At 29.9% G+C, this 27,044-nt stretch overlaps 1 protein-coding gene across 2 annotated transcripts; it reads left to right on the forward strand.

Moving 5' to 3' along the window:
• Window positions 1–1,545: 1,545 nt before the first annotated feature.
• Window positions 1,546–25,809, forward strand: LOC129960285 (ubiquitin-conjugating enzyme E2-24 kDa-like). Of its 2 annotated transcripts, XM_056073590.1 has the most exons (8): window positions 1,581–1,686; window positions 9,980–10,072; window positions 10,968–11,068; window positions 17,746–17,886; window positions 17,974–18,024; window positions 19,240–19,372; window positions 22,612–22,759; window positions 25,210–25,809. In XM_056073590.1, the coding sequence occupies exons 3-8, from the start codon at window positions 11,040–11,042 to the stop codon at window positions 25,305–25,307; spliced, it is 600 nt and encodes a 199-aa protein (XP_055929565.1). In that variant the 5' UTR covers window positions 1,581–1,686; window positions 9,980–10,072; window positions 10,968–11,039; the 3' UTR covers window positions 25,308–25,809. The 2 variants fall into 2 exon arrangements, with proteins under 2 accessions (XP_055929564.1, XP_055929565.1); XM_056073589.1 differs by lacking the exon at window positions 9,980–10,072 and having other exon boundaries at window positions 1,546–1,686.
• Window positions 25,810–27,044: the final 1,235 nt, after the last annotated feature.

The raw sequence follows: 27,044 nt of genomic DNA on the forward strand, positions 1-27,044 counted from the left end.
TATCTAAAAATTGTTATTTTTCCGGAAGTAAAATATTGTCTTGAAAAATATTCAAAATAGAAAATGGTTCTATTACACAATTTTCATTTTTATGTAATCATTATTAAAGCCTGAAAAAAAGTAGGAAACTCATTTATTTCCGCTTTCTATAATATTTTCATATTGACTTTTCTTTATTTTATTCATCAATAGTTCTATTTCAGTCATATTTTATTTATATAGAATGCTTTCTGTTAGCCCTATGATACCACTTCACAATGCACAGTTTCATAGTTTAGATTGTTGCATTTGTTTTAATTTGTTAAAAAATAGTGTTTATTGCATTATTAAAAGATTCGAAATCGGTTACCTCTGAAAGAAAACCCGGCATTATTTGTTAGCATTTCAACCTGTTCAATAATTTCAAGATTTTCCCATATTCGAATGTAATTTATAATATATGGTAAAAATGATCACAACTATTTCTACTGATGAGTTTGATTCAGAATTAGAGATTGATCAACAGTTTTACTATTTATACCATATAATTATTTTCATCTGTATAGCTTATTGCGTCTCTCGGTTACTACGATTACGTAATATGGACAAGCAGTCTATGCATTTGTAGGTTTAGTTCGAAATTTACAGATCGCAATCAACAGTTAGTTCGTTTTCTTTCTTAGTCGTCATGTTCCGATGCATACAGAGAACCTTTCTTTTGACAGATTTAGTCATTTGAAAACGAAAAGGTGAGGTAAATAGACAGTTTTGGTGAAAATGCCGAATTTCATCCATTTAACTGGTTGAATGTTAAAGTTCTTGGGTTTAAACACATATAGATTGGCAGATTCGCATACATAATTACACAATGCATTACCTATCTGCAGGTCTAGGCAATTGTAGAGCCTCCAGTCAAGACCCAGTCCCTGCAAGACCGTGGACTCTTGCTGGTATTTCGTCAGTTCTGCCAACCTACTTTTACACCAATGCCATCTGTGTGTTATACGTAGTGTTTTATTTCTAAGCATTTACCTTAGATATGTGCTTAAATTTATTATTTTTATTTCGAATCATTTAATAATCTTCCACGTTTGCCATGTTTTGTAAATAGTCTTCAACTTATTTCAAATAAAAGTTCGTCATCTAAAATGACAACAGTAAATATTAAGACTGGCTCTTTTCAACATCCACCATAATAAAACAACTGATTAAGAAAGTCTGATACAATTATCTATAATATATCTCCATTCTTTTGCTATGATGCAAGAAAAGTTACATGATTTAATGACTCTATTCCTATTCTTATCTAATTTTGTGACATTTTAAGAAAATTTTAATGATCAAATAAATTTGAAATATTAAATTTTGAAATATAAATCTTTCAGCTATAAATATAAGCTGCAATTGCCTTCCTTACTGCCAGGTTCATGTTAAGTTTGCCTCAGTTTAAGTAAGTTTAGAATTTTTTTTAATTTAAAAAAGAGGCAATTAATTTTTGAATGACTATTAGACCGGAAGTAGCGAATCTAGTGCATTGTGGCTCATTGTTTACCGTTGTAGTCCATTGTCCAGTAGAATTTAGATTCTTGTTTTGGCAACACTTGCTCTTTATCTCGCATGGCTTTCTGTTAATTTCTTTCTATAATCCTGATTCTTATTGATCATGCGGTTTTCAGCATAACAGATCTACAAATGCAGTTTTATTTGGTAAGTTACAGATTTAACGCTTCTAAAAATTTTTTTTTGGAACATTCTCTCTCTGTCCCATTTTTCTAGAATAATGTGGAAAGTACCGGTTTTTGCTGAACTTATTACTGGACTGTCAATTTATATGAAATAAAACATGTTTTTTATTCTGTTACTGGGAAAATAGTAAGATTTTTTTGTTTGTTTTAAAATGTTAAATACAAAACAGAAGATTGAACAGCCAGATTGAATAAACTCAAAAATCAAAATGTGCAATATGGTATGGTATCATGCATTCCGTACCATATTACATAGTTGCTTCTATTGCGTTATAAAATAATCGTAGATTTGACTTTATTTTTTTGTTGAATCTCGCTGAACATTTTTTAAAAGTATGCAAATAGTGTGAATTATCGCATTTTATACTAACATTTTAATTTTATATTTATATGTTGTGTAAAAAATAAAGTCTTGTGATCATTAATAAGGTTTGGAATTTTTGATTGAATGAATTAGGAGCTAATTTACGTGTTTACGAATATTTTTCACTGTTTTTATATCAACTAACGAATTATGGTAAATGTAAGCAGTCGCTTACAAATTTTTTAAAAGGCTATAAATTGCCAAACATAGTAACCTAATTATATTCAATTGATATTTGCCTAGTTTTCTATTGTGTGGCGCGATTTTGTAGAGGTCAGTGAAAACTCTGTACCTTTTTTAGTTTTATCGAATTTATTATGCTTTAGATATAGTACTCTTAAGTTCTAAGATTGACATCCAGTCATAAAATAATCTAGCTTCAACATTTATATTTTATGGACATAGAAACATACACAAACCTTGTTTCTGAGTTATGACATTGCTTATACTTGTTACTAGTTGTTTTATTATTCTTAACATTTGTTTTTATGTAAATAAGAATTCCAGTATTTTGCTGGGAAACTATAATTTAGAAATAAGGTGTACATACATCTAACTTCTGTAAATATTCATTATGCAAATTTGTGGTATAGATAAAAGTAGAGTTTGGTGTATTAAATATACGATTTGATAATTATGCATCCTTTCTGTCAAAATGGCTTTTGATTAGTCATTTTTAGTTTTACATAATACTTTTATCCAAATCAAATTCACAGAACACATGGACATTTCTGTACAAAACCTTGTAAATAGATGGTATGTTTTAAAGAATATATATCTTTTCATCAAGTTTCAGCTGTCTGATTATCTTACCATCAGTTCTCATGCAATTTTATTGAAAGACCATATTGTGGGAACTGAACATTTGGCATTTCAACTATAACTTGAAAAAATTATTACAATTTTTAAGATAGCATGCCATTTAACAAAAATCAAAGATCCACTTGAGTATATTTTTATTTGTACAATTTCTTAGATTTTATTATTTTTGAAATATTTTTTAATTCCAATATTTCAAAAACTATCTATAGACGGTTAATTACAAAAAAAAAAAAAAAAAAAAAAAAAAAACATTTGCATTGCTATAAATTAAAAACTTAGGTAAGATGTTGATCCATAAAAAGTAGAATAATAAATATTTAAGCTTAATTATAAATTACTTAAGTGTTATGTAACAGGGGTGTTTGTGCTCCGGGGATTTTGAACTTCGATACCCGGAAATTCCGGGGATCGTCGTTCAAAAGGAAGTAGGAATAATAATGAATTATTTATTTTGATCTGGGTAATTTTGTTTGCTTTGAAAGCAGAAAACGCAAGGTCAGTGTGTGTAGTGAAAACTTTTCCTTTCTTTCTCCAAAGGCAGTGATAATGCGTGAAAAGGGGGAAAAAACTTCTTTTTTGTTCATTCCTTATTGCGAGTTATGACTCATTCCCCCGGTTCTCGGACATTCTCTTCTGGATTCTTTTCGGCAAGTAGGCGCGGCAGAAAAAAAAGGGAGAGACTTCGTTCGACCAGATGTGCGATCACGTGATCTGGGTTCAAAGGTCTTAATTTTGCAAAAAAAGTAATTCATTGAACTTTTATAATTAGGTCATTCAATACTGCATAATTGTAATTTTTCATTTCTCCCCCCCCCCCTTCTCGAAACTACAAAATGTCGGTAGTAAGTCCGTAAAAGTTTCAGGGGATTTTTTGGGGTCCCACAAACACCCCTGATGTAAGCAAATAATTAAAGTTGCATTATTATGTCAAAGTGTGTAATAATTTCTATTGCAATACAGATTAACAATCAGTCTGTCAAATAATCTTTTTCTTCTTGGAAATATTTTCAATATATCTTTGTTTTGTTAAATAAGTGACATGTTTATTTGACAGGGAGAATATATTCTAATGGAATTATGTATATCTTCTATAATTAAAACTTGTGTTCTAATGATTATTTTACTTTGTGTACAATGAGAGTGTGAGGTCTGCATATCTTGACACACTTATTGTTTTGATTATAGTTATTAGAAATGAAAAAGATATAAATGATTTAGTTCATTTTGATTGTTTAGACTATAAAATGATATATGCAGAAGATGTACAATAGTACTCTAATTATCCACAGTTTTGCAAATACAAGCATGTGAGTATCAGGTCTTGATTTTTTAAATTTATTAAGTAGTTTCTTAAGAGTTTTTAGATATAATTAGATGATATCTGTTTTGCAAAGTTTTTAATTTGTTTTAGAAATATCAGAAATAATTTATTTTCCTTAATCAAGAGTTTAAATATTTCTAATGTGCTGTTGAAAATGGGTTAGATTAAAACTACTGATATTTTCTTATGATAGAATGGCTATTATATTAATTTTTTTTTATTTTTTATTTAATCAACATGTTTATGATGATGTTTTGCACACCACATAAGATGTAAACACTGACTTTCTTTGGGTAGAAAGGTGTTAAAACTGATAGAACATGTTTAAAGATCTTTTTTTCAGTTAGAGTTCAGGTTAAGAGCACCATTTTGCATCTTCAAATCGGATTTTTTTTTTTAGTTCAGCCGAGTAAAGAAAAGTTATGTCTGTTTATATTATGATGAGAAAATGAATTATACCAGAACATTTTATTTATACTTTTAAAATGGAGGTTTATGCTGGTACTCAGATTTATATATACTAGATAACTGTGCCAGTAAGGTGAGTAAAGAGTGTACTTGTAAGAGTGATCCGAACTTTGTACACTTCCGGGTGTACAAAGTAATGCAACTCTGGTAACTGGTATGTCTTTATCTGCTTTCAGAAAATTTACTGCGAAAAAAGAATTTTAGGTGCTATTTAGAAAACAAAGAGTGAATAACCTTTTAAATTTATTGGGATTAAAGAAAACCTTCACCCTACAGTTATGTATTCAAATTTCAAGGGGAAAAAAAGGCAGTTTTTTTTATGAACCTAAAAAAAATTAGAAGCATTATTTTTTATATCAACATTATGTAATTATTATAGCATTGATGAAAACAAAGGAGACTGTAAAAAGTCGAAAGTGATTGCAATCAATAATCTGTTAAAAAGAATTATTGTTTTGGATGCAATTGGAACAAACTTTTCCATAGCTTAAGTTTCAACTATATGGCTTAAGTAGTAGTTTTTTTTTTAAACTCTTTATTATAAATTCTTCCATGTTGCTTTTTTATTTATAACAGTCGCTTACAAAATTCTGGAGGAAAAATATTAAGATGCAAGCCTTTGCATTATTCACGTCACAGAGAGGTTGCCAAATGTCATATTGCAAATTTAAGAAAGTCTCGAGGAGCCAATGCCAAAGAAACTAAACATTTCTGACAAACTTAAAAAATGCAATATATATGTATATTCATTCTCTTTATATTATGTAGTACATTTTAAACATAAAGAATGCTTTTTAATTTATTTTTTTTAAAATTTATTCTTGTCTGGCTTGAAATGTTTGCATTGATAATTTAAAACAAATATAGTTTATTAATGTTACATTTTTTAATTAAGAAAATATATCGGGTTGCCCTCCCCCTTTCATGTGCATCTTCACTCTCTTTATAATGTGCATTCTCTTAGATTAAGAAAAATCTAAAATCCATCTGATCATTAATCCTGCATACTCAATTTGGAGGCAACAATTTAATTAAATTATTTATTTGGCCCATTTATAGATAAATCTCACCTTATGCTTTAATTTTATTATATAAATCAACTTTATTTTTATATTTAATTGATGAGGTCTAAAACATCGCCACTCATCTATTTTAAAATTAATCATTTTATTTTTAAGTGAAAGTAATTTATATTTGATCTCTAAAAAATCATTTTTGATTTTTCTTTTGTTCTGTGAAGATGGAGGTCAGTTAGCCATTTTTAGAATAAATTGTAAAATTTAGTCAAATTGAATCAAATTTATACATCGAATATATCTCCAGTTATATAAACTTTAGAGAAGTTCAGTTAATTTATATTTTTTATGGTTGTTCAAATTCTTAAATGATAATCGTATGAGATATCAAAATAATTATAATTTTTCAAATAAAAATTTCAATCATTTTATCTGTCTGAAATGGCCATTTTTGTTGTGCTAATAATAACCACAAATGGACTACCCATATTTGTCAAATGTGCTAAAGAAAAAAGAAAAGAAAATCATTATAGGTAGTAATAATAATAATACATTAATATCACTTTAAAAAATACAATAAAAATGGCTTGATATAGGTGAAACGTTTTATTTATAGATTTTAGGCACATGAGATTTATATTTTTTCTGTAACATCCTATTTTTTATTAAAAGTATGTGTTAATTGTTGATCTTTTATTTTAAGCTCTGGTTGGGACATTTTAGATATTAAGTCTTGATATGTTATGCTGAATAAATCATTTTCAGCATAACATATCAAGTATTTTTTGTAAATTTTAGTTCCTGAATATGTATTTCTTTATCTTTTATATTCTGAATTATGCACTGATAAACATTTTTTCTCCCCTCCAATTTGGGACGCAAGAATAAATTGATTTTTCAACTGTGCTCTTCCGTGTTCTTGCCATAATCCAAGCCACTCAATTCATTCACTATAAAATCACAATATGAAATTGAAGACTTTAAAGAAGATCTGGTTCATTTTGTGTACTTGATTTTTTTTTTTCTGTCCCTTTTCAATTTTTCTTCTTTCTTTTTCTCGTGTTTTTTTCAGCTGATTTTTACTTTTTTAGCATCTTCTTTCTTACAATGGATTATTATTTGTGGTGATGTAACCACAGCAGGAAACTTCTTGTGTTTTATCTTTTATCATCTGCCCTCTGTATTTGGGAAAAAGCCCTCTTAAATGGTGATAGGATATTTTTTGATGATCCAACAGTGGAATAGTCATTATTCTTTGCTTCATTACAGAACCCAACCAATACTTGAATATGTCTTTTCTTTTACAGTTTCAATGTTATATTGAATGACTGTTGCCTAATCATCTGTAGAATTCGTATCTAGTGATTCTTGGGTCTGTAAAGATTTCAACTGGCATTTGAACATCTAAATCAATTTTTTTCTCAATGTTTCAACATTAAGCTTATTTGAGGACTGAAAAATTATATCAATTTTTCATGATTTTAAAATGGTATATTTTTAATTATTAATATTTCTATATGTTATAGCATACCTGTAAATGGGATGACGACTTTGCTTCCAACCATAAAATACTATAAATCTGTTTGTTCTAGAAGGCCATTCCATTCTCCTACATTGTTTCACCAGTTTTTTCTTCTAATATTTTTAGAAAATGGTCTTCCCTTTAGATTGGTATGTTGATCTTTGAGATTTTATTACCTTTAAGAGGGTTAATTTCTTTGGATCCTATTGCATATGTTGCATGCCCTAAATCCATTTGAGATAGTTTCGGGTGATAAGCGATTGAGAGCTGATTTCACAAATCCTGGAAAAACTTGCTTCTATATTTGATTTCCTGTATTGTATTTGAAAACTCATAACCTCTTGTTTCCAAATAGTCTTAAGAGCATGGAAAGCAACATGCATCGGTTGAAGAAGATGAATTGCATTTGGGAAAAAAGTTACTAACACAATGCTTTGAACCAAATAGAAAGTACTAAGATGCTAAGGTAGATGAGAAACACATTCATCATAAAAAGTATCATAGGCATTTTCTGTATTCCTTTCTTTTTCAAATATAGCTCAAAAATATTCTTGATATACTTATAAAATGTTTCTTGTCATTCAAGGATTTTCTGATTTGGAGACATAGTCTCTGTCACTCGTTGAAGAATTCTATCATACTTGAAATGTAAGCAATCGTGTATAACTAGTAAAATATTAATTATGAAAGTTGACTTTCTAAAAAAAATTGAAAAGTGTGTGTGATTTCATGTTATGATTGCATTAAAATTTGCAGACTCTCCTTCGTATGTGATTCATAATGCACTCTGCCATAATGGCCCTATTTTACTACCCATAGATCACTATCAGTGACTCAGGTTCTCCAGCTGCATTACATGTTAAAAGATGAGTTATATTAAATTTTTCTTATACAACTTTTTGGATTATTTTTTCGTATATCATTCGACTATGGATCCAAGGAAATTCTAAGACAGGTTTTACATTGTTGCTATCATTGAAACATATATTCTCATGCTGGATTTTCTGCAAAAATTTAATTTTATTGTAGACTGGACAAAAATGAGATACAAATGGAATTAAAGATAATTTCTTTATTTTTAACTGGAGTACAATATTCAAAATTATGATCTATAATCATGAAAAAGAGAGTAGTATAATATCAGCATGATCAGAATGTCTTGTCCAAAGAGTTCTTGAAAGTTCTAAACAATTCATGCATGCTTTAATGGATTTTCCTTTCCAAGTCTCCCAGAATGGTGTCCTTGTACCAAGAACACTCATTGTTTTGAAAAAGAATGCCATTAATGCTTGAATTCTGAATTTGGACAATAAACCCTAGACTGAGGGCTCAAAATCTATTATTGCAACATGTGGGCCAATAGTGGATAGCATCACTCATCCTCAAGAATTTTCTGTTACAAGCATCTCCTAATGATCTTGAATTTTCAAGAGTTGCAAAAAGCAGTATGAAAGTAATTTAAAGGGTTTCTGGACTGATGTTAGTAGTTGTAATATAACACATTGTAAAATTAATACAGGTGTTCATCCAACAATTTAGGGACATCCTGAATGTTTGCCTCTTCAAAAAAAAAAAAGAAAAAAAAAAGCTGAATTTCTGATAATGGAATAATCGATGAATCTTCGCTTACTATGGTTTGTTAAGAAGGAAGATTAATCAAGGTAATTCTTTGATTATTATAGGAAAATAAATGAAATTACAAAAGAGAACAAATATCTTCTGCCACAAATAGGCAACACTCTATATGTCTTAAATTGAAGGCAATGGAATTATGAGGAAAGAATTACACATCTGAAATATTTATTTCCAGTCTAAACTTTTTCTTGGAGACTGAGCAATGTTTGCATCTCTCCATGCAAAGGGTTCTAGAAAAGGTATCAACATTTATGATGCTGGATTTTGAAATTTTGTCATATCACTTGAATGTTTTGATACTGTACACTTAAATAGCTTATGGATTTCTTTAAATTCAAATACCATATCCTGGGAATATGATCAATTTGATTAAGAAATTGCCATTCATTGACATAATTTTTCTATGGAATTGACAATAGCAATTAATTACTTAAATGTTCGACAATAATTTCTTTCAGGCATACCCATGCTTTTGCTGAAATAAGTTGCGATATTCATCTTTTCAATTATTTGGAAAAGTGCATTCTTATTCTTCACTTATATGAATCTGTTTAGAATCCCTGAAATTCTTTCTTTCTAGCAGCATCCCGGATGGGCAAGTAAACAGTATCACAGATTCATAACAATAAAGATAATAGATTTTCTAATTTTAAATGATGAATTAAAAATGTCATCTGTAAATTAGGCGAAAAACAGAACAAAACAAAACAAAAAAAATGATCATTCAAATGGAAGAATGAAAGTCATTAATAATCGGTTTAAAATGCTTCTTTCAGAGGCCAGCATAAGCAAAAAACTTTCTTGCTCCTAACTCAACAGAAATAAAGATTGTACCTTTGGTATTTAGTTGATAATGTTTTTGGCGTATCAGAGATATCTCTTATTTCTTTGGAATTTCTTGTTTTTCAACTTAAAAATTCAATTAGCCTACTACTAGAGCAGTTATTTTATCTGATAAAACTAAATATAGATGAAAATTTACTTAATTTTGTAGAGCAGTTTCTTTAGCCCTATAATGCATAGAAACTTGTATTTTAATATTACTTGTTGTGTTTTGCTTACTGGAACATTGATTTGTCTTTCATTACAATTTGATCTTATTTCCAGTTGTCCGAGGTGAATTTTGGAGTTAAAAGTATACATTCCAGACATTGCAAGTTTTGATAGAGATCGAAAGTCTTTTCTTTTGAGATATTATTGGTCAGTTCTTGATGTATTTCTGTTGTCTTCAGCTAAATTTTAGAAAAAGATTTAATTAATAAAACATTCGAGGTATTTTAATCATCATTGTATAAATAATATGTCTACATTTTCTTCATTTCATTTATTATTTATTGCAGCATTTTAAGGTATATTAAATGACATTTAAGCTTATATGAGAGATTTATGTAATTTAACAGATTCCATTGGATATTAAACCTAAAAAGTATTAAACAGAAATGTTATGAGCTTAAAAAGTGGTATTGATTCTAAAGCATGATTATTTGTTTTATCATTAAAGTTTACTTAAAAAATTTTGTGAAATTTTTGTTTGCAATATTTTCTAAATAGAAACCTCTACTGTGTTGACATTTTAAGCTATGAAAATAACCTGTATTAAGCCAGTGGTTTTTATGAAAGTTAATTGAACAAATTTTGGTTTCCTGATTATTTTAGGGATTTCCATGTTTAGTTTTGCTTTTTTGAACTTAATATAATTTATGTAGTGCAGATTTACTGTTTAAACTGTTTAATTACCTGTAGTTGCTTAAAGACCTGTGGAGTTATAAGAATAATTTTTTGTCTGATAAGTTTTATTGAAACTGATCAAATTTCATGTGCTCAGTAGAGATTGCTGCTATTATTTTAGATGGTTTATTGTCCATCACAGGTCATTACTTTCATCAAAACACTTTGTTACATATTTTTAAGCTATGTTTTATAAAATTACAATATATAGTTAAAGTGAAAGGAAATATTTTTTTTTCTCCTTTAGAATGAAAACCTTTAGTACTTAAAAGCTATTTAGTGTTAACTTTCTTAAGCTTTAATTTTAGATTTACATTTTTATTTTATTAATTGTGTTAAAATAAGTATGGGCATTTCTATTTTTTAGCGAAGTCTCTGTGGATAAAAGATACTTCTATGGTAAACTGTGAACATAATCTGCAGTCTTTATAGTTTTGAAATGGAGCTTTCTATTGAAGGCCGAGAAGGGTAAATTCTTATTTTTTCCCCTTTTTCTTAATGCTTATATAATATTATGATTGAACCCTTTTTATTGTAAATGTAATAAAGTATTATTTTTAATGATATGAGTAGGTAAATTTCAAATTATGATAATATTTTTAATTTCATTTAATTTAGAAGTTGGACTTAAGTTATTTCATATTGAGTTTCTTCCAAGAAGTAGTTTCCATGTTTCATTACCCTTTTTAACTTGGATGTATTTTGTTCTTGTTATTTTTATTTGGGTTTCAGCTAACCAAGCAATATGAGATGTGCTGTTCCTGATATACAGGGTGTCCATAAAAAAACTCTGAGCTTTTGATACAATTTTTAAAAATTTAATCATAAAATTAGGTTAATATTTTATATATATGCACTAAAAGATTAATTTATCATCATTTAGTAGATTTCAATGTGCCCTGTTTTGGCATGGCACACATTCAAACGTTATTTAACCTCTTCCCATGTCCTGGTCAGCATGTTTGGAGTGATGTTTGCCATAGAAGTGATTATTCTGTGCTTGGGATAGTTTAGATCTTGAATTTTCTCAGCACAAACAAGATTCTTGACATTTCCCCAGAAGAAAAAGTCTATTGGAGTCGGATCTGGGCTTCTTGCAGGCCAAGAAATAGTCCATTCCTTTCCAATCGGCTTGTTGCCGAATCGAGCATTCAGTGCATCCTGTACGAGCAAACTGGAGGTGGTACCCCACCTTGCTGAAAATAAACAGGATCCTTCTCTGCTTCAATATCAACCAATTGAGAAAACATACTCCTCTAAATTTCTCAGTAGACATCACCATTTATGGAATTTTCGACAAAAATGAAGGGACCTATAACTTGGTTATGTATAAGGTCGCACCGAATATTTACTTTTGGCGAGTTGATGCTCCACGAACTCCTGAGGCAGTTGTAAATCCCAAATTCTACAGTTGTGTCGGTTTGCAGTACTGCTTATGCAAAAGGCGGCCCCATCAGTAAAAATCAGGTTAAAAATGTTATTGGTATCTATCATGTTTGGCATAGTAACAGCAAACTCTACTCTCTTGTTTTTGTCTGTTGGTTTGATTTCATGTACATATTGTACCTTGTATGCAGGTAGGAGAAGCTTTTTGTGAATCGCCTTATGAACGGTTGATTTGAGTATGTGCAATTTATGACTGCATTGTCTCAATGATTTTTTTCAGACTTCGTTGACATGAAGTATGGATTCTACTTTGACATGAAGTATGGATTCTATTGACACTCTCTTCAGACACTTTCGCCAACCAGATTACTTTTGTTTTAACATACTTTGTGTTTCTTTAAACGCACGTAGCCATTGACGAATGGGTTTTCTGAGTACAAAACAAAGAAAATGAAATGTTTTAATATGTATGTAATGTTATCTCTTAACCTAATATACATTTTTATTAATTTCCTAATTTTTATCTTTAATTTAGCCGATATTAACTTCATTCTAAAATGTTTTCTTATGTCCTGATCAAATTCCTTTTATTTATTTAATTCTGTGTGCATTCTATAAAACTGCTCACTTCATCATTTTCTCATGCTCTGAGTGAAGGGTTTTTGTTTTTGTTGTTGTTGTTAATCTCCATGGCCTGACTTAGTCAGACCAAATCCAAAAATCTGTTGACAAGAAGAAAGTCAAAAACGAAGAAGGGAGAAGAATAAATTTCTTCCCAAAGAAGTCCTAAACAGTCTAGAATATATTCAGCAGAGACCTGATGTTGACAGCATTTCGGGCAAAGAGGGTAAAATTTTTCACCCTGAGAAAAGAAAAGACATTTAAGGTGGCCACTGGCAAGGCGCGACAGACAAGTGTCGGTTTTTCTATCACAAGGAAGAATTAAGGACTGGCCCGGCTTATTGGCTCTATACCAATCATGAGTAGGGGGAACCATCCAATTCTTCTTATTTAGGAATTTCGCCTGACAGAACAGTTCTAAGTATGTGAGTTCAGTAGAAGATGAAGTCGCTAGGCTGCTTCCTTTCTTTGCAAGCCTGTCTGCTATTTCGTTTCCAAGTAGATCTACATGAGATGGGATCCACTGGAAATGAATATCATGTTGGAGTGAAATCAGTTTCAACTTCTGAAGAATAGAAAAACTTGCTTTATCTCCAACATAGGTCCAATTGTTAAGGTGTTCCATTGAGCTGCAGCTATCAGTAAGAATCCAAAGGTTCTTATAATTATTTTCGTGTAAAATGGTCTTAAGCCCCTCATTGATTGCTTGAAGTTCGCTTCTAAAAACGGAACAGAAGTCTGGATTTCGTTGGCATAGAGAAAAACTAGACTGAGGAGTTACAATATACATGCCACTACCTGCAAAATTGTCGATTTTGCTGCCATCAGTATACAATTTAATGTCACATTTAGGGATTTTATTAATGACTTCCAAGGCCAATTGTCTAAGGTATTCTGACGCATTTTCTTTTTTATTAATGGGAACAGGGAGGTTGAAATGAAAGTGAACTCTGGGAAGTTCTTCAGTTGGATTCATACAGGAGTGAAGAGAATGTGGCTCTACATTTTTAGGGATTATATTCTGAGACAAGGCTTGACTAAAGGGACTGTTTTTCTTGAGTCTCTAGAGGTTAGTCCAGTTACTTAAGTATTGAGGTGTTGTTTTGAATGCCATAACTGGAAAGTTTGTTGTAATATTTGATAAGGTTAGCATGTCTTCTAACATGGAGAGGTTTCAGGTCGGCTTCATAAAGGACAATATCTGAGGGGCAACTTCGTTTCAGACCAGTTATTATACAAGCTGCACTCAGCTGTACCTGTTCAAGTTTCTTCAACTTGGAATTGGAGGCACAGCAATAAATTGGGAATCCATATTCAAGTAAAGGTCTGATGATAGCTAGATAAGTAGTTCTAAGGGTAGTCGAGTCAGCTCCCCAGTCTCTACCTGCAATATATTTAAGGATGTTTAATCGTTTTCTTGCTTTTCAGACGATGTAATCAATGTGCTTATTACTTGTAAGTTCAGAATCCAAAACAAATCCTAAGTATTTTGGGTGTTTTTCATATGCAAGTTCTTGATTTTCAAGCATCCATTTTGGTTTGTAGTTGTATAAGTGTTTATTGGTTGTAAAAAAGGTGGTAATCGATTTGGCAGGATTAAATTTGAGTTTAAGTTCTGCAGCAAACTCGGACAAGGCCTTCAGACTCATTGAGTTTGGACTCTAGAAGGTTTATAGACGGGCCGCGGTGGCCTGGTGGTAAGGTCTCGGCTTCGGAACAGGAGGGTTTCAGGTTCGTGACCCGATTCCGCCGAAGAACCGTCGTGTAAGGGGGTCTATTGCACGTTAAATCCGTCATGACCAAACGTCCTCCCGCTGGTGTGGTGTGGAGAGGGGGGTGCCAGCTCAGGTGTCGTCCTTGTCATCTGACCGCGGTTCAAAATTACGAGGTCCGTCCCAAAATAGCCCTAGTGTTGCTTTAAACGGGACGTTAATATAACTAAACTAAAATTAAACTAAATTAGAAGGTTTATATCGAACCCAGAGCTCCAAAGAGCAATGTCATCAGCAAACATACCAATGCGTGTTCCAAAAGAGATAACTTTTTCTGCACCTGCTAAAAACAAAGAGAATAGTGTTGGACTAAGCACTGTATGCTGTGGGACCCCTTGACTAAGATGAAAATTGTTTGAAAGTGTCTTATTGAACCTAATCCTGATAAATCTCTGTTGTAGATAATCTGAGATCCATGCCAAAGTATTGCCTCGGATGTTGAAGCTATTATGCAGCTTAATGATTAATTTGTGTTTCCAAACTCTATCGAAGGCTTTTGTAAGATCGAAAAAAAGCAGCCACGGTATGATGCGTTGGCTTGTGGTTATGAGCATCTCTGATAGTCGTTGCAAAGTAAAGAACTTGGTCAATGGTACTGTGGCCCCTTCGAAAGCCATATTGCTCACAAGGCATAAGATTGTTTTGGTTTAGGAAGAATTGTAGTTGAATAAGGATCATTTTTTCCATAACCTTGCTAGTTGTACATGTAAGTGCTATTGGTCTAAATTCCTCAGGGGAGGAAGAATTCTTGTTAGGCTTTTTAACTTTCCATTCCTGTGGTAAGCGTCCTTTCTTCCATGATAAGTTGAAAAGGTCAATAAGTCAGTTTTTCCATACTTCCAAGATATTCAAGCAAACGGTCAGAAAGTCCATCTTGTCCAGGAAACTTGAGATCAAGAAAAGTCAATGCGATAAGTAATTCCCTCATGGAAAATTGTTTTGTTAGCTGGATCACCCAAATCAGTGCTGCGACAACCGTGAACGATATTTCTGGCTTTACTTAAAATGGGTTTGTCTTCGTTTGCAAAATTAAGCCTGCCAGTCAGTTGATAGTGAGCGGCAAGGCCATTGGCCGCTGATTTGTCGTCAGGGAAGATTTGTCTGTCGGTGTTCCTGATTGAATTGCATTCTTCATTTTGAATCTGTTCCTTGCAGATACTCTTGATGGTTTTCCGAAGTTTAGTGTTTGGAGTTCTAGGATCTATTTTACTGCACAATTCATTCCATCTAGATCTTTTAAGATGAGCATAAGTCAGTTTGATCTCTGCATTAATTTTATTGATATCAGTTCTTCTGTTATTTTCTACAGGCCTAGAGGCCTCAAGTAAGCTTTTTCTTTTTTTTCAAGAGAGGCTCTAGTACGGCAGTATTTTTTGTGCAACAAGGGACATATCGCTTCACATTACCTCTAGGAATGCATGCCTTGGCATATTTAATGCTAATATTCTTGAAATTATTCCTGTCATTATTAAGATTCCCAGTTATGGGTACTGCTGAAATTTCCTTATCTACGGAATCGCTAAAAGAAGCCCAATTCGCCTGGTTGAAGTTCCAGAAGTTTTCTTTGGAATAAAAGGTCTTTTGCTTTTTGTTGAGTTCTATAAGAATTGGTAAGTGGTCACTTCCAATGTTATCTAGTACAGACCAGGAACACTGGGGAACTAATTCTGCACTGGTCATGGCAATATCCAAGGCCTCAGAGGTGTTATAACTGAAGGAAGAATGTGTATGAGTACCATACCATCATTAAGGATTATAAATTCACTGTCATCCATCATTTGAAGGACATCAATGCCTCTGTCGTTATCACTACTACAGCCCCAAGCAGTATGTTTTGCATTAATGTCCCCGATAATGATAGAGCTCTTATCCATAAAGGAAAATTTTGCAGCAAGGTTTTTATGATTAGGAGGGTGATAGACGTTAAAGATGTTTAGAGGCTTACCTCTCCAGAAGATTTTAATACCCTGAATTTCAAGATCTGAAGTTTGGTATGCAGGAATGTCAATGCTTTGGTACTTGACGTCCTTTATTAAGAAGGCTAGGCCTCCTCCACTCTTTGTAGTTCTGTCTTTTCTAAAGATGTTATATCCTCTGTACTTTAAAATTGTAGTTACCTTCAATTTAGTTTCTTGTAAAGCAATTACTTGAACATTATTAAGCTCAGCAAATTTTAATAGTTGATCTAATTTGGCCCTAGTTGCTAAAGTAGTTAGACCGTTGATGTTACATTGCAAAATTTTCAATGTCTTCAGAGAAAAAGGAGACCGTGGCTTGCTTATCGGACGAGGCCTTCTGCCTAAACTTCAAACGCCTGTCTTGGAGGTGGGTGGGAGGAAGTTCACAGAGAAAAGAATTTTGATATGGGGCTGAAAGAAATCCTTTAACCTTGGGATCTTCTATTGCAATTTTCATTCATTGGTAAAAAAGATTAATTTAAATATTAATGATTAAGCAGGCACTCTCTACTATGAGTTTGTACAATTAAGTCAAAATATTGTTGAATGGTGCTTATAGCAGTAAATGAATCTGTCAAGCATAGTAACAAAAATTTCTAGAATATTCCAAACAACATTGCAAGATGAGTTGAAAAGTGCTGGGCCTCTTATTGCCCAGGTCTTTGTTTCTGTTAACTCTCCAGTTGTATATCATATGAATTATGTGGAAGTTAGTTTTCTGTTCCATCCCTCTATTTCTACAAGCTATTATATTTATCTCTTGCAATTATTGCAATGCATATAAATGATGATTTGTTTTGTTTTAAAAATATTTAGACCTATTTGCATGTATTGCTTCTAAATAGGGTTTTTTAAATTCTGCAGTTGTTAGAATATGCAAAATGTTAAGGGCCTTTGGTTGGATTTTGAGAAACATTTTATAATTGGAATGGACTAAATATCTTTTATGTTGAAGATTGTTAAATGCTTAACTTTTTAAAAATAAAACAACTGTTCTGTTTTTTTCCTGTTTTTTAGTTTTTGTTTAAAATTTATGAATGATGCATAGCTGTAAAGAGTACATTAAACGAATTTTTAGTATGTGAAGTTAATTTGTGATTTCTTTTAAATGTTGGTAAATATTAAATGTTTTATTTGCTTTTTTTGTGTGTCAAGTCTAAGATTTTTGTATCTAAAATGAATGTAATACAGGAATTAGATAATCCATTGTATGACTTTGAAATTGGATTTAAATGTTGCCTATTATTTGTTTTGAAATTTATCATCATTCGCAAGGAAAGTTGTTTCAGAAGTGTTGCATATTAACATGCTTAAATTATGTATGATCTAAGAAGTAGTTCAATCATATTCAAATTAATCTTACCCATATTATTTTTTTTTTTAACATTTGAAATTTTTTTCATAACAGAATGGGGGAGGTATCGCCACAAGCTGGTCCATCAGGTGCAGCTAATAGAAATAGAACAGTACCATCTTCAACAAATCTGGATCGAGAAAAGGATAAGCTGAATCCTAAAATGTCTAAAGCCTTAAGTACAAGTGCAAAGCGGTAAGAGATCTTGAAATTATCTTTTGTCATTATGGCATGCTTTTATGATTAGGGTATTGATTATTGTTATTGTTTCCTTTTTTAAAGTATCCAGAAAGAATTGGCAGAAATAACTCTTGATCCTCCTCCTAACTGCAGGTAAAATATATTAATACTCTTTAACTATTTAAATTGTAATGCTTTATATTTGTTTCATAGATGATATTTCATGACTTGTAACACTGCCCTCTTTAGATATATATGCATATATAATGCTAACTTGCATGGTACAGAAATCGTTCTTATCATTTAATATAGCTTGTCAATAGTCAAATGTAGACAAACACTACATGAACATTTCCGACTGTTTCATTGAATGTTTTTATAACTGCTATTAATTCAGCATTTTGCTTAATTAATTGAGTTGCAAAATATTATAAGGAATGCTTGGAAGAGAGCACACCATAACCTCAATTCAAAAACCCATGGAAAGAAGATGGAAAAGAAATTAAGATTTTAGATTATTAAAGAAGTTTTGATCAACTGCGAAAATAGACTTGATAGGTGTTAATTGCAGCACAACTCACCAATAGTTCTTACCTGCTGTCTAGTTTGCTGTCTAGTTATATTGAACCATCCATGAAATAAGATTACTTTTTCTCTATTTTAATTTAAAGATAGCAAAGAAGGGGGTGTCTAATTATAGATATGTTAGAATATCAGATGTGAGTCAAATCGGTGAGTGTGTTTATAGTTGCCTGATAGGTAAATTGTTGGGACTTGTCTATGGAATTGCTCATATCTTCCAAAACTATCAACTCACGAAAATGGTTTTTTTAGCACAGCTTCATTTCTGTACAATTTCTTTCTTCATTTCCAATTAATTATTTAAAATTTTAACTTGATACATGATATGTAACCACATTTTTAATTTGGTGATGAAATTCAGATTTGTCCATCAAAACTTTCAATGACATGGTTTTGTCAGTGGTAAAATTAAGATAGAAAAGAATTGCTTTCTTTGGACGTTAACTCATTGCAAATAGGATTTTCATATGCAGTTAATATGTTTTTTAATTTGTGTGTACAATAATTTGTAATAGAGTGATTCAGTTAAATTCATGTTTTATCAGAAAGCAAATTGACATTTTAAACTATTAATATCAAATGCATTTTTTTAGCAGTTTAAAAAGTGGAATTATGTGTATAAGCTGGTAAACAAAGGCAGCTGGTACTGTATAATTATTGCAATGTCCTTGTTTATATTTAAAATATTTTAATGTCTAAACTGTGCTTAGATAATGACTGAAATTTTTATCATTGTTCATTAGAAATTCTGAAACTGATTATTTTATCCTAAATATTTTTTTCTAGTGCTGGACCCAAAGGAGATAATTTATATGAATGGGTATCTACAATTTTGGGACCACCTGGATCAGTTTATGAAGGAGGGGTATTTTTCCTTGATATACATTTCTCTCCAGAGTACCCATTCAAACCTCCCAAAGTAAGTTTGATATGAAGTTAGATGCAATATTTGGCAAGAATTGGTTGTATTTTATTTGTGCTTTACAGTAGAAGTTTTTATTGTTCAGAGTGCTTTAAATTTTGTTTTGAAATTTTATTAAACTGCATTTCAGAGAAAAATAAGCTACATTTAAGATTAACCAATCTAAAGTAAGAAAAAGTTTGAAAACGAAACTAAAATGAAAACGAAACAAAACAGTTTCGAAATCGCAACTAAAATTTATTACCTATTTAAACTAAAACCAAAAAGGAACTTCATAGTATTTAGAGAGCGCAATTGCAGCTACTTCTAAAACACAGATGAATTGATACTAAAGTATTAGAATCAAGTTAATAGGAAAAACAAAAATCAAATAAAAATTAAACCAAAAAAAATTATTAAAAAAATATTAAAAAAGAATCCGGCCTGAAGACTTTTTCAAGGGTCACCCTCAGGCAGGGATTCAAATAAAGGGATTTTTTCTGTGAGGACATACAGACATAAGTCTAATAATGATTCCTCGTGACCCGAAAATCCCCTGAAATTATGCTCAAGAGATATACCATTTTAACAGAAAGGAAATACAAAATAACAAATTAGAAAAAAATAACCACAAAGTAAAAAAACAATAACAATAAAAACAAAAACAGCATTAAAATTAAAATTAAAAACGAAAAGGCCAGAACATACCATCCAACAGTGAAGGAAACTTTAAACAATCGTTTGTGATTTCCTGTTTTAAAAAAAGTTAACGGTAAATTATGTAAACAGAGGTAGGCACCCAGCGCCATCTATTGAGTGATCCAATATGCAAGTAAAGTTCTATTTTTATTTAAGCCAAAAGATTAATCCCAAACCATACCTTGTTTAATTAAAAAATTGACATTACAGTAATTTCTAGGAAAATCATTTTTAATTAAATTTTTAAGGAGGATATTTGATGCTTCAATATAAGAATTTTTATTATTGCAAACCCTTTTGATCTTGTTAACTTGTGAGAAAATTAGATTTTTGAAAATTTTAGAGTTTAGATTGGAATGGTAGTTACATAGTTTTGTTATTTTAAAGTTGAAATCATCCCTTTTATCGTATATACCAACTATTGTTTTATCATTAGCAATTTCGATTTTTAAATCCAGAAAGGTAGCCTCAAGTTGATTTTTATTTGTATCTTTTAGAATTAAATCTTTTGGATAGCAATTAGTAATAATATTAGTATTGTCGAAGTTGATTTCGATTGGTAATGATTTGGATGTTTTTATTGCCAAATTATCTAGAAAATACCACTGGCCTGCGGAAGGTTTCGGGGAATGGAAAGTGAGAATTTTAAAGGAAATTAAAATAAAATTGAATACTGATTTTGACAGATCTAAAGAACGTGGGATTTATTTTAGTAAAACATTAAAAAATGAAATAAAAAATTTAAAATAAAAAAAAAAAAGAAAAATTTGTTATTACAGTAATAGATAAATCAGCAAATAATTTCTGTTTAATTTGTAAATATTATTATAAAGAACTTTTAATTAATGAATATAACTCTAATGCAACTTATATGTTAAAGAACACCGGGAAAAAGGAATTAGATAAAAGAATGCTAGCTTTCGCAAAAAAAACTAAAACTAAGACTTGCTCTCTTAACTATCCTTATTTATTCCCAACAGTTAAATTTCATAAAAATCCATTAAAATTCAGATTCGTAACTTGTAGCACTGGTAGTTATAATTACTATACGGGTAAACATTTCTTTAAATACTTAAAAATTATCCTGGACATAATAAAAAATGAAGACAACTTTATTATTTCTAGTAACAAAGAAGTATTGGATTTTCTTAAAGATAACAACATTAATAAACTTAATACTTTTGATTTCGAAAATTTATACACTAATCTACCTCATAAAAAATTAATAAAGGTCTGCACTTTTATATATGACGAATATTTAAATGAAAATATCATTCCTAAAAATAACTGGCTTGAGTTATGTAATTTTAATATTACTGAAAATTACGTGTTTAATGGTATTAATTTTTATAAACAAGTCAAGGGCATTCCAATGGGGACAGCTTTCTCAAGTGCTTTAGCTAATATTTTCCTGCATTACTGTGAGAAAAAAATAATTAAATATAATTTAATAAACGGGTGGAGATATATTGATGACCTACTTTTGATTAACTTCGACAATACTAATATTATTACTAATTGCTATCCAAAAGATTTAATTCTAAAAGATACAAATAAAAATCAACTTGAGGCTACCTTTCTGGATTTAAAAATCGAAATTGCTAATGATAAAACAATAGTTGGTATATACGATAAAAGGGATGATTTCAACTTTAAAATAACAAAACTATGTAACTACCATTCCAATCTAAACTCTAAAATTTTCAAAAATCTAATTTTCTCACAAGTTAACAGGATCAAAAGGGTTTGCAATAATAAAAATTCTTATATTGAAGCATCAAATATCCTCCTTAAAAATTTAATTAAAAATGATTTTCCTAGAAATTACTGTAATGTCAATTTTTTAATTAAACAAGGTATGGTTTGGGATTAATCTTTTGGCTTAAATAAAAATAGAACTTTACTTGCATATTGGATCACTCAATAGATGGCGCTGGGTGCCTACCTCTGTTTACATAATTTACCGTTAACTTTTTTTAAAACAGGAAATCACAAACGATTGTTTAAAGTTTCCTTCACTGTTGGATGGTATGTTCTGGCCTTTTCGTTTTTAATTTTAATTTTAATGCTGTTTTTGTTTTTATTGTTATTGTTTTTATTGTATTTTTACTTTGTGGTTATTTTTTTCTAATTTGTTATTTTGTATTTCCTTTCTGTTAAAATGGTATATCTCTTGAGCATAATTTCAGGGGATTTTCGGGTCACGAGGAATCATTATTAGACAATGTCTGTATGTCCTCACAGAAAAAATCCCTTTATTTGAATCCCTGCCTGAGGGTGACCCTTGAAAAAGTCTTCAGGCCGGATTCTTTTTTAATATTTTTTTAATAATTTTTTTGGTTTAATTTTTATTTGATTTTTGTTTTTCCTATTAACTTGATTCTAATACTTTACTACATTTAAGATGCTATATGCTGTTCAATATGATTTAAATTCACTATATATTAATGATTATTATAGTTTCAAAATAGCATTTTATGTGATCATTTTTTCAAATACATATGGATCTGAAATATGATTTTTTTTTATTTATATAAATTTTTTTTTCTTATTGCCAGGTAACATTTCGCACAAGGATCTATCATTGCAATATTAATAGTCAAGGTGTGATCTGTTTAGATATTCTGAAAGATAATTGGAGCCCTGCTTTGACCATCTCTAAAGTTCTTTTATCAATCTGTTCACTACTTACAGACTGTAATCCAGGTTAAAGCATTTTTTTCCCCTTGACTGTTTTTACTTTTGTTATCCTTCTTTCTATGCATTCCTGCTTTATTAAGTAAAATTTTTAGTGTATTTTCTTTTTAATTTAGAATTTAATTATCCTTTAATTGTTAACTTTATTATCTGATATTTTATTTTTTAAAATATTTTTGATTTGTTAAGATACAATTTTATAATCGATTTTTAGCTGATGTCTATATACTATTTTAATATTTTTGGAGCTTAATTATCATTTAATCGATAAATTTGTTCTATATGGGCATGGCACTTGAAATGAGTTTGAGAAAAAGCAAATTTAACCCGAGAGTGCTTGATATTTTAAATAATGACATACAGATTAAAGAATAAAAGACGGGAAATAACTAAAATAATAAAAAAATATTTAATAAATTTAATAAAAGTTTTGAAAAATGCTCTATTCTTTTTCTAAAACTGTTCTAATTAAATCTATTAACCTGTTGATATGTATAATCCTATTTATAGAACATTTACATTTTGCTTCTGTGTCGAAGCTGAACACATTTCATTGTTTCCTTTTTAGTGTATAAAAAAGTCAGTATGTATTCCCAAACCCCTAAACAATTGCTGCTATCAATTATATTCTCAATGCTATCATTAAAATTTTTTTTTGTTTATTTATGAAAGTAATGTAATTTTTTCTTTGATATGTCAATATTTTGTAAAATTATTTAATGTACATCTATAAAAAAAGTATTTTAAATGAATTTTCGATAATTTAATTCTAAAGATTCATAATTTAATATGATTTCTTTCGTATCTTCGTGTTTATTTTTAAAATTTATTTAAAGAAATCTATGCTTTAAATTGGACATTAGCAGGTGAAGCTCGAATGTTCGGAATTTAAAGATGGAATGATATATAAGGTGGAGAAGGATAATTTTGTTTCGCTAATGTGACCAATTCTTGTATGAATAATAGTTGAATTCTCTGTGATTTGAATTATAGAACATTTCATTTTTGATGCTAAATGAATATCAGCATTCTCATGAAGGGCATAGAGTTTTGATGAATGGTGATTCGAAGTGAAAATATCTCTATAGTCCAAATCAACTTGACTTTATTATCCAATTTTTTTTTTTTTACTTCCATATTAAATCATCCATTAAAATAATTTTAGTGATCCAGATCACTGCAATGCAACAGCAGTTAAAACGAAATAGAGAAGAGCCAGTAGGTTGGTAGAAGCCAGAGAACATGAATAAAGATTGGAATCTCCATTTAATGAAGTGAACACTGAATCCAAAAGAATAATTCAACATCTTAAAGGTATTCATGAAACTGACCAAATCGTGGAGATTCTTTTGTAAGTCGTAAATCATGAAAAGAAATAAGAGAATTGAATTGTGTGTTAATTGGCTTGGCAAAAAGTTATACCTTGTGTAATATTATGCAAAAATAAGTTGCTTGATTGAAGTGTGACAGATCTGTATTGCACTGTGTTGTTAATATGGCAGTTTTTGATCTTTATCAATAATGCAGCAGGGATTATACATAATTTACGTTTTTAATTGTTAAAAGTACAATTGAGAAATAAGACTTGCATTATTGCACTGTGCTGGAATTTATTTATTGAATTGTTGTTTTTGTGTCTTCACAACAAAAAATTAACTTAAAAAAACAATTTTTAAAACATTTACTAATGTATATTAAATAGCTGAATTATAAAATTATTTGTTTCTCAGACTCACTACTAGTGGTACCTCTGGGACAGAAGCAAAATTTTATTTAATTACTGATTGTTTGGTAATTACGCTCTGCAAATATTATATTACCATGAAGGATGCATAAGGGTACAGCATTTTTAATGCATGAGTTAAAATGTTATTTCAGAATTCAATTGTTGTAGATATTTAAGTTATATAAATGTTCAGGAGATTTTTGGTAAAATAGTAGAGTTGTTTCATATCATAATGGTATTAATTTTTTAAAAATCCTGTTTGTGTCTTTGAGCAAAAGGATTTTCGTTTGATCAAAGACATTTTCTAAAAATATTTATTTATTAATACATTCAAGTACCTTTTCTTACTCTGGAAAAAACAAAAATCTTCTATAAAAATGAAGCAACAAAAATCATTCTTCTCAAATTCTCCCAAGGAAATGTTAAGGTCATGTTGCTTTGAAACTTTAATAAAATTTTATCTTTTTCGTATGCGGAATTCATCTCAGTTTTTAAATATGGTTAAAGGGATATGAACTGTTATTTCATGAGATTTGAAATTGGTTCTTAAGAATAATTTGCTTTGGTAAACTGCATTATTAAATTCCAGTTAAATTAAACTGCTTGCTAATTCTATAAATTTAATTCTATGTAAAAAAATATTCACCCAACTGGATATAACTTGAATTTTTTTTATCATAAAACTTGTAAAATTGTTTTTATTCAGTTTCTGAAACTTAAATTTTTTTAACAGCGGATCCACTTGTTGGAAGCATTGCTACTCAGTACTTGCAACACAGGGAAGAACATGATCGCATTGCTAGACTTTGGACAAAACGATATGCCACATAAGTCAGTGAAGATCAGTGAGCTTTTGACTTTAGGCTTTTCTGCATGCGTATAGAAACTTTTAATTCCATTGCAACTTGTGTAAAAGTGTTGTTCATTGTTCATAAGTGATTTCTATATTTGTGTAGAAGGGCTTTTTATTTTATTTTCCTCCTTCCTAGCTTGTGTATTTGTTATAAAACTGTTCTACACTAGTTTTGTGATTATGACATTAGTACAAGTTAAAATTAACGCTATGCAATTATTTATATTGATACTACCTTACGAATATTTTAACTGAATTTGTTCTGAATTTGGATGCCAGTAACAATGGTATTAACTGTTTGCATTTATTTTCTGTAAATTAAAAAATTAAGTGAAAAATGAACTTCTCTTATAAATTTCATGCCCACCTTTGTAGAAAAAAAAAAAAAAAAATGCATCCGGTTAAGGATAATTGTGATCTTTTAACATACTCATTGTTTAGTTTATGTTTTTTCCATGTTTGAAAGTACTTGTCCAATTTTGTTTATAAAATGGCTAAATGTAACGATTTATGTTGTTCTATTTTTAGTGTGTGTTTATTCCATGAATATAAACTTTGAAATTAAGTATGCTTGCCAGTGCCCTGCTGGATGGGGCTGCAAGTTTTTATTGTGTGATATCTGAAGTATTAATTTTTTTCTAGTTGAGTTTTCTTAAGTTCTGTAAGTATTTGATAACAGTTGCCCCCATCTTGGATAAATGGATATATAATCAATGTGTTGTAATTAAAATATAGAAAAAGATGAAATGCACTATAGCTTAATTTATTGAATATACATGGTATGAATGTGCCCTATAAATTCAAATAAATGAATTAGATACTTCTAAAAGTAGTAATATATTTTCGAATCCTACATAACCATCTAATGACTTAAAAGCTGTCTTGATGAGCTTTTAGATGTATTTTAATTGTATAATACAAGTCAAGTATATTTTTTTTGTGGTAAAAGAAATTGCGACCAGCAAAAATGTTTGAAATACTCTACATTTTAGTGTGCAAGTACCTTTGCTTTCATACATTTTTATTGTTTTAATTTATGCATGGAATATTTGGATACTGATTTTAAAATTTTAGGTGTTTGAATTTCAAACACAAAGTTGAGAATGTATTGTTTTATAATTTATTTATTGTGATAATAATTTTGGAAGTGCTATGTCCTGGAGTGTTTTAAAGAAATGTCTGTTTAATAGAAAAGCTAAGTTATTTTATTGTGTTTAAAGTTTTTTGGATACTCAAATTGACATTTTCATTAGGATTTTAAGTGGTTTTTTTTTTTTAAGTATTGATGACAGATGTTATTTAGTGTCTATCACTATTATAACTTAAAATGACATTACAACAATGCATTTGTCTCTATAAAATTACTACTGTGCAATCGCCCCCATTAAACAATTTCCTGTATGCAAATTATTTTAAATGCAGGAAAACACTGCATACCATGTCCAAATCTTTTGATACTACACAGAAAATACCTTGCATAGCATAACTTTTTCTGCTGATGTCATTACAAATTGAATAGTTGAAGTTCATACCTTTATTTCTTGGAGCATTTTTAATCATTGTGGTTTTGCATGATATTTCATTAGAATGCTGCTATTTGCATTCCAGAAGCCACAATAATATACTTTGAATTTTATTCAAGAGCATGGTTCCTGGTTTGTATATATATTTCTAATACACTTATCTTTTCCTCCATAATTCATTTACCATAAAAT

This window comes from Argiope bruennichi, chromosome X2 (genome assembly GCF_947563725.1).
Source record: "Argiope bruennichi chromosome X2, qqArgBrue1.1, whole genome shotgun sequence".
Lineage (NCBI taxonomy): Eukaryota > Metazoa > Arthropoda > Arachnida > Araneae > Araneidae > Argiope > Argiope bruennichi.

Excerpts from the sequence above, each read along its gene's own strand:
- LOC129960285 (XM_056073589.1), top strand. The coding sequence starts at position 11,040 with ATGGAGCTTTCTATTGAAGGCCGAGAAGG. Across the intron at positions 11,069-17,745 it reads TCTATTGAAGGCCGAGAAGG|AATGGGGGAGGTATCGCCAC; the intron begins GTAAATTCTTAT and ends TTTTCATAACAG. Across the intron at positions 19,373-22,611 it reads ACCCATTCAAACCTCCCAAA|GTAACATTTCGCACAAGGAT; the intron begins GTAAGTTTGATA and ends TCTTATTGCCAG.